Source organism: Mustelus asterias, chromosome 9, assembly GCF_964213995.1.
Source record: "Mustelus asterias chromosome 9, sMusAst1.hap1.1, whole genome shotgun sequence".
Classification (NCBI taxonomy): Eukaryota; Metazoa; Chordata; class Chondrichthyes; order Carcharhiniformes; family Triakidae; genus Mustelus; species Mustelus asterias.
In genome coordinates, this window is record NC_135809.1 from 133,424,516 (window position 1) to 133,437,702 (window position 13,187).

The 13,187-nt window shown below is 41.5% G+C and overlaps 1 protein-coding gene across 1 annotated transcript in view; it reads right to left on the reverse strand.

The window, feature by feature from the left end:
• Nucleotides 1-13,187, reverse strand: part of hsd17b12a (hydroxysteroid (17-beta) dehydrogenase 12a) — a 169,510-nt gene that overhangs the window by 85,969 nt on the left and 70,354 nt on the right. The window contains exons 4-5 of the mRNA XM_078221050.1: nt 4,935-5,045; nt 2,351-2,415 (exon numbers count right to left, since the gene is read on the reverse strand). Of these exons, the coding sequence (XP_078077176.1) occupies nt 2,351-2,415; nt 4,935-5,045 (176 nt within the window). The remainder of the gene's footprint in view (nt 1-2,350; nt 2,416-4,934; nt 5,046-13,187) is intronic.

A 13,187-nucleotide genomic window follows, 5' to 3' on the forward strand; every position in this document is an offset into this window, starting at 1 on the left:
TTGTTGCTTAAATGATGTGGTTGCAGCTGTAAAACTAAGTAATCTGAAAAGACACGGAAATAAAAAAAGTCCAGAAACCAGGGAGTTGGGGACAACAGAATGTCTCAGGATGGCAATTAAGTTCAATCAAAGAATAAGAAGTTGAATAAGTTCCTGTTGGGTAAAGTAAAAGCAGAGAAAATGCTCCGAGTTAAAGAGACAACTGCAAGAACCAGATTAAAATTGAGAATTCAGACATCGGAGGCAAATCAAGTGTTTGGTGACATCTTAATAGAACCTATTTACGATAGTGACTTTTAAGGGGCGTCTTGATAAATACATGAATAGGATGGGAATAGAGGGATGTGGTCCCCGGAAGGGTAGGGGGTTTTAGTTCAGTCGGGTAGCATGGTCGGTGCAGGCTTGGAGGGCCAAAGGGTCTATTCCTGTGCTGTAATTTTCTTTGTTCTGTGAAGCAGTGGTGTTCTGTTGGCGTGACTGGGTACCTGAGACATTGTGTGGGAGTTTGAATGCACGTGGCAATCCAAGGCAGAAGAATACTAAAAGGAGAGATTGAAATACTGGAATGGATCCTTGGTGAAGGCTTCTGAGTGAAAACATTGTTTGGGAAAAGATTCTAGGGCATGTTTTTTTCGAGAGTGGAGTTTGGAAACACTGCATCGTTGGTGGTAGCATTGGCTGGGATTGAAACATTTAATACACCACTTTACTATGACACAGTAAACAGAATAAGCTCCAAGGACCTGGGTTCGATTCCCGGCTTGGGTCACTGTCTATGTGGAGTTTGCACATTCTCCTCGTGCCTGAGTGGGTTTCCTCCGGGTGCTCAGGTTTCCTCCCACAGTCCCACCCATCTGACGAAGGAACAGCCTGTTCCGAAAGCTAGTGGCTTTTGCTACCAAATAAACCTGGTGTCGTTAGACTTCTTGTGTTTACCCCAGTCCAACGCCGGCATCTCCACATCATGACAGTAAACAGAAGCCAGCTAATTGCCCCAGAAATTAAAAAGTACATTTTTTTTTAAGCTTGGATAGGAAGTGGAAAAACACCTCACATCCATTGCCTCTGACTTGTACATGAAAAGGGAGAGATCTGGACAAATGGGGTAGAACTTTTTTAAAAAAGTCAATGAAAGCTGCGGGCAGTAAAAGGGCTGTGGAAATAAAACACAGCAGAGTGATATGACAGTGAGATGGGGTTATGTAGCACTTCACTGTTTTCCCTATTAAAGTGAAAGTTGTTTTGAGGGAATAGGATGAGTTGGCCAACTCCATATAGAATATAGATGTACGAGGCAGATTTTGTTTTACACAGAGGGTGGTGGGTGCCTGGAACTTGCTGTCGGGGGAGGTAGTGGAAGCAGATATGGTACTGACTTTTAAGGGGCATCTGGACAAATACATGAATAGATGGGAATAGAGAGATATGGTCCCCGGAAGAGTAGGGGGTTTTAGTTAAGTCGGTCAGCATGGTCGGTGCAGGCTTGGAGGGCCGAAGGGCCTGTCCCTGTGCTGTAATTTTCTTTGTTCTTGTTCTTTGGAATTAATAATCTGATCAGAATGTGTGTGTTCATTTAATGTAAAGTTTATTTATTGGTCATAAGTAGGCTTATATTAACACTGCAATGAAGTTACTGTGAAAATCCCCTAGTCACCACATTCCGGCACCTGTTTGGGTACACCAAGGCAGAATTTAGCATGGCCAATGCACCGAACCAGCACGTCTTTCAGACTGTGGGAGGGAACCGGGACACCCAGAAGAAACCCACACAGACACAGGGAGAACGTGCAGACTCCACACAGACAGTGACCCAAGCCAGGAATCGAACCCGGGTCCCTGGTGCTGTAAGGCAGCAGTGCTAACCACCGTCACCAAGCAGCTGAAATTCACATTCAGTCTCACCTCACCAAGTTATTTATTCAGTCCACCTTCGGAGAATTTGAAGAAATATATGCAACGGTTGTGAGGACTTGGTCCAGGACCCGACCCTTCTCTTGTCGGCATTATCTATGGCAATGTGAGTCAATCACAAAAGACACTGAAGATTGTTCAAGAGAATGAATGGCCAACTCCACTGACTATGACAACACTTACAGCAGACTTGAATTGGGTGTAATCATGTCTCACCATAAGAGGGCAACAGAAGCTACAGAGCCAACTACTAACCCTGGGGTAAGCTAGCGCTGTGCATTGGTACAGAGAGCAAATTTATATGCTATCACTTTGGAGTAATCTTGAACCCATCCCAAAAATGAAGCTCTGGGTTATAACCCCACTACATCACCCAGTCCCACACCATCCTTCGGGAACAAGGGAGAAAAATCAAGTGCTCAGACATTCACATACTTACATCATCGAGGTCAGCAATATCCAGGAAATATTCTGGGTAGTTGTAAGAAATTCCCACATTGTTCACTGGAGAAAATTTAAATAATACATCAGGTTACATCAAATTGCTTCAACATCATTGGGAAATAATATAGATTCAGTGGCATTAATACAAATTAGATATCCTTTTTCGTGTTTTTGCTTCCATTCACAGCCATGTAAGCAGAGATTTACTTTCCTAATCTTTCATGGGACATGGGCGTTGTTGTCAAGGCCATCATTTGTCACCCATCCCTAGTTGCCCTTGAACTGAGTGTCTCACTGGGGCATTTCAAAAGGCAGTTAAGAGTCAACCACATTTCTGTGGATCTGGAGTCACACTTAGGGCAAACAGGGGAAAGGCTAGTGAACCAGATGGGTCTTTACCACAATCGATTATAGTTTCATAATTAATGTCCCTCAACTTCATCACTCTGTAGTCCTTGGACATCAGATTTCACTTTGGATTTGCTCTCTCTCTCGTTATTTGGAAGCTAATTGAACATTTCCAGTGGTATTATTATCATCCCTTTGTTGCTTCTGGATTCCAACCAAATGGATTCTGTCCTTTACATTACTACAACATCCCCCATTATCAGTATGGCCACCCCACTCTCTCTTTTCCCTTCCCTACATTGCGATGTACAAATTTCCTCCATCTACCTCTTGTAAGGTACATCTTGAAAGATATAGAAACTTAGCAAAAACTGGAACAAAAGGTCTTTTGTTGCATGAAAATCACTTGGCATATTCCTGTACCAAGGAAAGTCCTCAGTAAACTGTACCCACAGAAGTAGTGGTAAATGATCATGGGAAAGGCCGATTGCATATAGTGCAAATTATAAAAGAAAGTGCCATTCAACTACAAACAGCAGGCGAGTTAAGCGGGAGGAAATACTCAAGGCAGGTCTGCATTCTAATTAACTGAAATCTAAATGAAGCAAAATTTTTCAAAGTGTTCAAAAGCAAAGGAGGAGAGTAAACTTAAGGGGATGGCAAAACTTCCACAGTTTTCAGTGAATAAAACAGTGAATTTTCTGCTGTATATTTACCTGCTGCCCAGAGGAAATAAACGGAGGAAATTCACAACCAAAGCATAACAATTAATGGTAACTCCCTACCCTCTTATGGAATTAAAGCAGTACAAATAGAGTGTCTCAAAGCAGCCAGGTTTCAGAAAAAAATCAGGACTATAAATAAATAGGCGACACATGAAATCAAGAGAACAAGTTCTTTAAGAATACATACTGAATAATTTTCTCTCCATCTCAGTTTTTAATCTTTAAAGTTAAATTTTAAAGTTTAAATGTCACAGGTAGGCTTACATTAACACTGCAGTGAAGTTAGTGAAAATCCCCTAGTTGCCACACTGCGGTGCCTGTTCGGGTACACGGGGGAATTTAGCATGGCCAATCCACCTAACTAGCACATCTTTCGGACTGTGGGAGGAAACGAGAGCACCCGGGGGAAACCCACGCAGACACGGGAGAACGCACAGACTTCACACAGACAGTGACCCAAGACGGGAATGGAAACTGGGTCCCTGGCGCTGTGAGGCAGCAGTGCTAACCACTGTGCCACCATGCCATCTTTTTCCAGAACCCCTCACTGCCAAGAGGCTTCATCTGTCTTACCTATCTATAGCTGGATCTGACATGCTGGTTATATTTTCAAATAAACCTTTCTTACTTTAGTGCAGGCTGATAAAATCTGACTCTTCCTCGCGATTTTAACTTTTGTAGATTTTTCTCTTCAACGGCACTGCTGCATTTATCCTTACTGTAAATATGCTCCAAAGTTGAATACATATACTAAAAATTCTACCTCACCGGATTCGGCAAGAGTAGTTTGTTCTTCCTGGGTGAGTTCAAACATCTCTGCCAGATCTGTACTGACTTCATTCACACCCAAATACTTTTCACTGCTGGAAAATGTCCTGCCACTTTCGCTGGTAAGGTGAGGAAGACCGACTCTCAGGCTGTGCTGAATGTGAAGTATTAGCATGCTAGGGAGGGGGCCAGAGAACTAAGCTAAACCAAGTCACTCAGCACGCAGAAACATCAGGTGCTCGAAGCAGATAATTGGGTTTCCTCCGGTTTCCTCCCACGGTCCAAAGATGTGCGGGTTAGGTTGATTGGCCATGCTAAATTATTCCTTAGTAACCCGGGATGCGTAGGTTAGAGGGATTAGCAGGTTACAGGGACAGGGCCTGGGTGGGTTTTTGTTGTCGGTGCAGACTCAATGGGCCGAATGGCCTTCTGCACTGTAGGAATTCTATGGATTCTATGAATGGCTCCGGTAATCACCACTTCACTGCAGCAACTGCCTGAACAATCCAGTCACTCACTCATTTGATACGACTTAAAATTCTTGCATGGCCCATGTAAAGAAAATGTCCAGTTTTTAGACACCAGCAGTTTTCAGATAGCCGGATGAGATCCTGAACTAAATCCTATGTTTAAGAAGTAATAAAACATTTGCTTTCAGATAGGCACAATCAAAGTTGAGGCTTTGAGCATTGTAACACAGATTCAGGAATTCCACCTGCTTTATCCTCAAATACTTACCTAGAACACCAATTTCCACTCCAGCCAGGCCAGCTTCAATAACCTTGTAGATCTCGGTTCCTCCTCCAAAATCCACAGCGATAGTTTTTGTTTCAACTTTGAATTGCTCTCCTAGAAGTGAAGAAGATATTTGTGCATGTTAGAACTTACTCAATGGTTGCAAAATTACTCCAATTTGAAGTAATACAAGGTGTCAGATTCAAGGTACACGAATTGCTACTTGTATGACTGTAGCCTACATCTCAGCTATTCCAGGTTGACCTAATAATTTCTCAAACAAACTAAGCAGTGCTGAATATTTACTTCAAACGCAACAACCTTTCCAACCATTCGTTGATGATTTTAAAATACCTAACTATTAAAAAAGGTAAACCAGCTCAGGTAATGTCCAAAGGTGCCAATAAATAAAATTATATAGAATGGATGCAAACTAAAAAGAAAGAAAATTCAAATTTACCAATTGCTTCTGCTGGCAAATTTCTTGGGGTTTCAGGAGCAAAAATAGTTAGTCCCTCAGTAATACTGGTTGTGAATTCAGACCTAAACAGTTTTAAACAAGCTTGAATATACATCAACAGTATTGCCTTTTGACAATTCTTCTATAGCAGGGTTTCCCAAACTTTTCCAGCAGTGAAACCCTTTTGATCTCCCAAGATTATTGAAGGAACCACTGAGAAACAGTCTCATTACACTGAATAAAACACAAAAAAATGGCTGTTATTGTGCAATAGGTACAAACATACAAAAACAAACTTAAAAGATGTTTGTGTTTTTTTAAACACACACATCTGTTATTCAACAAATACTTCCAAGTACAACCTTTTTTTGTCATTTTAATGGGAATGCCCACACACAATGCAGCCTCACCTTTACCCCCTCAACCACACTCCTCTCAGTGCCTGCCCCCCCCCCCACCCCCACCCCAACCACAACCCCCCCAACCACACTGTCAGTTCCTCATCAGGCCCCTGTGGTCCTGGCTTGTCCTCCTCTCCCCTCCCCTTAATCACACTTAATCCTTGGCGGGTACTATGGAAAATAACTTCTCATTATCCATGAAAGCACTAGTTCATGAAGGGAACAGGTTCGACAATTATACTATTCTGCTACTTTGGACTGCACCTACTCAACAGTATCCCACCAAGCGGACTTGAAGTCAAGATGTTTACATGGCACTGACATTCTAATCTCTTTGGCCTTCAGTGCAGTCACACAATCTTATTTATTACATTCAGGTGTGTGGCACAGCCTTTATCTATGAATAGCCTTGCAGGTCTCCATAGTTGTGACTGTCTTAACGGTGTTGCAATGCTGCATGCTGTTGTGGTATGGTGTTGTCTTAGCAACCGCACCCTCTTGGTGTTCTAAAATGCTCAGACGCTGCACACATTCAACTACAACCTTTTCAGAGCAGCTTTAAATTGATAGTCACGTTCCTACAGCCAGGTGAATTATTTTTAAGTACTTGATTTAATCTGGAACGTTGTGGAAGTTTGCACTAAAATCAAGTCATAATTGTAAAAGATTAAAGTAAAATACTGAAACAAAAACAGAAAATGCTGGAAAATCTCAGCAGGTCTGACAGCATTTGTGGAGAGAGGATAGAGCCAACGTTTCGAGTCTGGATGACCCTTCATCTGAGGAGCTTTGACGAAGGGTCATCTAGACTCGAAACGTTGGCTCTATTCTCTCCCCACAGATGCTGTCAGACCCGCTGTGATTTGAGCATTTTGGGGTATTTTTTTAAAATATAAACGGCCAGGGTAGTTTTCACTTCACAAGGTTGTCCGTCCACCAGTTCCTGCTTTTCTGAATATCATCGCTTCAACACTTAAAATTATTTCTAATGTATTATCTGGTTTCAATCAGGCTATGATTATGTAGGAGTTAAGAACAGACAGCCCTGGTTTTAGCCTGTATTTGGACAGCTGCAAAGACAAAGGTATTGAAGTTTACTGAATGTTAAAAAGCCACCTGTGATCTCATCAAGAATGTGCAAAATGTCCTTCAAAAAATACAAAATCAGTGGAAGTCGTTTGGTCACAAATCTTGCCTGTATTTTGAAAAATTAATTAAAAAAAACATTGCCTGCTTTTTTTTTAGCTTCAGTTCCATTGGCTTAGGAGCATTCCCTATAATCCCTTCTCCATTCATAAAGAAATGTAAATGCAGTTCAATGGCTAATGCTTCAGCATCTAGATTCATGCTAGTAGTAATCCCAAAACATCACTGTTTAAAATTTCTTTAGAAGCTCTTTTACTTATTAACTTGCAAGCCAAATGAGATGAAGTGACAATTGAAATCATTGAAACCCTACAGTGCAGAAGGAGGCCATTCAGCCCATCGAGTCTGCACCAACAACGATCCCACTTAGGGCCTATCCCCATAACTCCACATATTTACTCCGCTAATCCCTCTAACCCAAGCATCCCAGGACACTAAGGGGCAATTTAAGCATGGCCAATCAACCTAACCTGCACATCTTTGGACTGTGGGAGGAAACTGGAGCACCCGGAGGAAACCCACGCGGACACGGGGAGAATGTGCAAACTCCACACAGACAGTGACCCAAGCCAGAAATCGAACCCAGGTCCCTGGAGCTGTGAGGCAGCAGTGCTAACCACTGTGCCGCCCTAAAGGCCCATGTCATGCCTCTTTAGCATATAAACCTGGAGTTGATTTCCAGAGAAATAAAGGAATTGAAGTTTTGATTTTACCATCAGATGTCTTACATAGGAACAGTAGGCCATTCGGCCCATTGAGTCTGCTCCAGCATTCAATTAGATCATGGCTGATCATTTACCTCAATGCCACTCTCACTCCCTATCCCCATATCCCCTGATAACATTAGTATGCAGGAATCTATTGATTTCTGTCTTAAACATGTCCAAAGATTGACCTTCCACAGCCCTCAGGGGTAGAGGATTCCAAAACTTCAGCATCCTCCGAGTGAAGAAATTCCTCCTCATTAAATGGTCTTATTCTGAGACAGTGTCCCCTCGTTCTGGACTCACCAGCCAGAGGAACCATCCTCTCTGCATCTACCCTGTCATGCCCTGTAACAATTTTGTAAGCTTCAATGAGATCATCTCTCATTCTTCAAAGCTCTACAGAATACATGCCCATTTTCCTCAATCTCTCCTCATCAATTTCACCATCCCAGGGATTAGACTGGTGAACAACGCCATTACATTCATTCAATACTAAGTATATCCTTCCCTAGATAAGGGAACCAAGTCTATTCAGAATACTCCAGGTGAGGGCTCAGCAAGGCACGAAGACATAGTTACTTCTGTACTCAAATCTCCTCACAATGAAGACATATCATTTCCCTTCCTAATTACTTGCTGTAACTTCATGCTAGTCTTAAGTGACTCACGAACAAGGACACCCAGGTCTCTTTGGACATCAATACTTCCCAATCTCCTACCATACAAAGTGGATCACTTCAAACTTATTCACATTATGTTCCATCTGCCATGTCTTGCCCATTCACTCAGGCTGACCAAGTCCCCTTGAAGCCTCCTGCTCACAACTTACATTCCACCTTGTTTTGGGTCATCAGAAAAATTTAGAAACATTACAAACCCTAACCCACATCCAAATCATCCATGTAGATTGTGAACAGCTGTGGCCCCAGCACTGATCCATGCAGTATCCAACTAGTAACAGCCTGCCATTCGGAGAATGACCCATTTATTCCTACTCTCTGTTTTACTGTCTGTTAAGCAATTCTCAACCCATTGCAGTTATCTTAATTAATGCTGGTGTTTGGTCAACATGATAACAAGGTTACTGGTACATTTTTTTAATTCTGGAGAGTCAAAAACTCAAGTTACTTGCCAACCACACCCAAATGATCAGGTTGTGGTTTGCTTGAAGTAGTTTAGACAAAAGAGCAAAATAAATGACAATTTAGTACACACTTGTCTGAAATTTATAATCTTAATGATAATTCCTCAGTTTTAAAGAATACTCCATTTTGTTATCTTCAATTTTTGACATGAAAAGGAATTGTGGCACCAAATTCCAGAGAAGAAATTGGAAAGAACCATCCACTATACACTATTGCGTATGCTGGAATAATATTTCATGATGATAGCATTTTGAATGTTCTTCAAAACTCCTAATAAAAACCTACATTAAGAGTTCTTTACACAATCTAATTTTATCAAAAACGAGTAAAATTTGAGAAATATACAGGCAGTGCATAAGCAGATTAGCATAAAGAAATCTCAGAATATGAAGAACACACAAGCAAAACAAGAATTACTATTCATCAGTCACTGCGGGCAAAGACTGAAATTATGATAGCTTGAATAAAAGTTTAAAAGTTTACTTATTAGTCACAAGTAGGCTTACATTAAACTGCAATGAAGTTACTGTCACTCCGACACCTGTTCGGGTACACTGAGGGAGGATTTAGCCAATGCACCTAACCAGCACGTCTTTCGGGCTGTGGGAGGAAACCGGAGCACCTGGAGGAAACCCACGCAGATACAGGGAGAACGTGCAGACTCCACACAGACGGTGACCCAAGCCGGGAATCAAACCCAGGTCCCTGAAGCTTTGAGACAGCAGTGCTAACCAATACAGACAACACCTTGAAGGGAAGAAAATTGCAGGCTTATGGGAAAAGAGCAAGGAAGTGAGATTAATTGGATTGTTCTTTCAAAGAGCCAGCATTGATATGATGGGGTGTGTCAGGTTATTTTATTTTACCATGTAAAATAGACAGAAACCATTTCTCGATTTCATTTGGCTACAATTAATCCAACAAAAGTAATAATTCAGGCAAACAAGTCAGAGTTCACTTGGAGTGCGGGGCCTAGTGCCTTGCTGTGCACTTTGTTTCAGATTTGCCACTGCAATTTCAACTTGACATTAGTGTTACTTACAATTGATCAAAAAATAACTTAATAAATGAGTGCAATGAAACATGCAATCTTCTCTATTCACTGGTTTGGGGTAGAGAGAGGACTTGTCCTGAAATCCAAAGTTTAATGCACATAGGCCTATTCAGTTAGATAATTTCAAGTTACACATTATTCCATGTCCTTTCTACGTTAGTGCCTTGTGAATCCTACATGTGGATGCAAATTCAATTCAGTAATGTTAAAGACTGTTTTACATTGTGAAAATTGCAGACAGAAGCCAGAGGGTGGTTGTAGAGGGTTGTTTTTTCAAACTGGGGGCCTGTGACCAGTGGTGTGCCTCAGGGATCAGTGCTGGGTCCACTGTTATTTGTCATTTATATTAATGATTTGGATGAGAATATAGGAGGCATGGTTAGTAAGTCTGCAGATGACACTAAGATTGGTGGCATAGTGGACAGTGAAGAAAGTTATCTCCAATTGCAACGGAATCTTGATCAACTGGGCCAGTGGGTGACAAATGGCAGATGGAGTTTAATTTAGACAAATGTGAGGCAATGCATTTTGGTAGATTGAACCAGGGCAGGACTTACTCAGTTAATGGTAGGGAGTTGGGGAGAGTTACAGAACAAAGAGATCTAGGGGTACATGTTCATAGCTCCTTGAAAGTGGAGTCACAGGTGGACAGAGTGATGAAGGCGGCATTCAGCATGCTTGGTTTCATCGGTCAGAACATTGAATACAGGAGTTGGAATGTCATGTTGAAGTTGTACAAGACATTGCAAAGGCCACACTTGGAATACTGTGTGCAATTCTGGTCACCCTATTATAGAAAGGATATTAAACTAGAAAAAGAGTGCAGAAAATATTTACTGGGATGCCATCGGGACTTGATGGTTTGAGTTATAAGGGCAGGCCGAGTAGACTGGGACATTTTTCTCTGGAGCGTAGGAGGCTGAGCGGTGATCTTGTAGAGGTCTATAAAATAATGAGGGGCACAGATCAGCTAGATCGTCAATATCTTTTCCCAAAGGTAGGGGAGTCTAAAACTAGAGGGTATAGGTTTAAGGTGAGAGGGGAGAGATACAAAAAAGTGTCCAGAGGGGCAATTTTTTCACAGAGGGTGGTGAGTATCTGGAACAAGCTGCCAGAGGTAGTAGTAGAGGTGGGTACAATTTTGTCTTTTAAAAAGCATTTAGATAGTTACATGGGTAAGATGGGTATAGAGGGATATGGGCTAAATGTGGGCAATTGGGATTAGCTTTGGGGTTTTTTTTTTAAAAAGGGTGGCATCGACAAGTTGGGCCGAAGGGCCCCGTTTCCATGCTGTAAACCTCTGACTCTATGACTCTATAAAGTAATAAAGTCCAAAAGGACAGTTGCATTAGTTGGGACAGCTAGGATTTCCAAATTGTAATGGTATTCAAGTCCTTTATTATTCAAAATGTGTTCACGTTTTGAAATTACCTGTCCATTTTGCTGTAATCAAAGTCTGTCCGGTCAATATAGAATCCAACTGAAACAACTGAATGGTGTAAAATACTGTGGATGCTGGGAATTTGAAATGAAAACAGAAAAAAACCTGCTGAGTTTTTCTAGCATTTTCTGTTTTTATTTTAATTAAATGGTGTACCTGGGGTGGAAAAGTTGGTGGACATTTTATATCAGTCTGCTTATTGTATTGCTTCAATCTTTGTGTTCCTCCCTCTAGTCATTGATGCTGATATGCAGACAGAAATCTCACTAGAGACACAGAGGAATACTGCAATATTTCCAAAAAAAACTGGTGTCCATGAGTACATCCTATTCTCATGTGTCCCCCCCCCCTAAAAAATTGGGCAGGAACTTTCCAATGTGAAAACCAATTGCATTTTAGCTGTGGTATGTTTCATTCTTTGAAGCCACCCTTCATGTACCAAAGGAATCCAATTAAACACAGAAAACAAACATTTTTCCATTCCATCTTCAATGTAATAAGTACATGCCATCTCTTCAAGCTTCCTTGAAATTAGCCTAAAAAAAGAGAGGAAGCCAGGAATCATGGTATGTTATAAACACATCAAAGAAAATTCTTACAAAATTGTCACTCTAATTTGCAAGTCAACGGTCAGAAGAGTCGAGCAACTCTGTTAAGGGGAAGCTACAGTCGTCCAACGCCGGCATCTCCACATCAAGGGGAAGCTAGACAACTATGCAAGGGAGAATGCAATAGATGGCTAACTGAGTTAGGTGTTTTGAGTCCATATGACTTCTTCATCTCCGTGAAGGACTGAAATATTCGCTGTTTCTCTCTCCAACAATGCTGCCAGACCTCCCGAGTTTTTCCAGCATTTTCTCTTTTTATTTCAGCCTTGCAGCATTCGCAGTATTTTATTTTTATTGGAATAGATGGCTGTGTCGATAGGCTGAGGTGAAGTGCCAAGAGGCCCAAGTGCAGCATAAATGCCAGAATAGATTGCTACATTGAATGGTCTGTTTCTGTACTATGAAATTTAACTGCTTCTCATTGGTAAATGTGTAACTGAAGGAACACAGAACAATATAAATTCTCACTCACTGTCGTGAAAACCAATTAAGCTCTTCTGTAATTTACTGGCTCAATGATGATGATTGTACCAATTTGCATTTATGCAGCACCTTTAGCAGAATAAATGGTGAAAAAGGTGCTTCACAGTGGCATTATAAAAAAAAAGACAACAAGACACAACAGTAGGTATTAGGACAGAACATCAAAAGCATGACCAAAGAGATAGGTTTTAAGAAATGTCTTAATGGAGGAAACAATATGGAGATTTAGGAGGGAATTCCAGAGCTTAAAAACCCAGGCAGCAGAAGGCATGGCCACCAACAGCAGAGTAATTAAAATCAAGAGGAACACTAACATTACAGAGATAAGGAGGGTGTGGCCAGGGGCGGGGGGGCGGGGGAGAGAGGATTTGAATGCAAGGATGAGAATTTTAAAGCATTGCTGAGTCATGAGTCAGAGTAGCTCAGTGAGCATAGTGATGTGCGAATGGGATTTAGAGCAGATTAGAAAAAAAGACTCATCCATATATCACCTTACATAACCAAAGCTAAAGTACTTTTGAAATGTTATTATTAAGAAACAGAGCCAGAGTTGCACACAGCAATCTACCACAAACAACAATGTGATAAATGGCCAGATAATCTGTTTTTGGGGTGTTGATGGAGGGATAGGTATTGGCCAGGACACCCAGGAGAACTCCCCTGCTTGTTCTAAATAGTGCCGTGGGATGTTTTGAGGGGGCAGGCCAAGTCATGGCTTAACACTGCATCCAAGAAATGGCATCTCAAACAGTGCAACGTTGCTTCAGTTCTGCACTGGAATTGTTCTGCTCAAGTCCTTGGGAAAGACTTG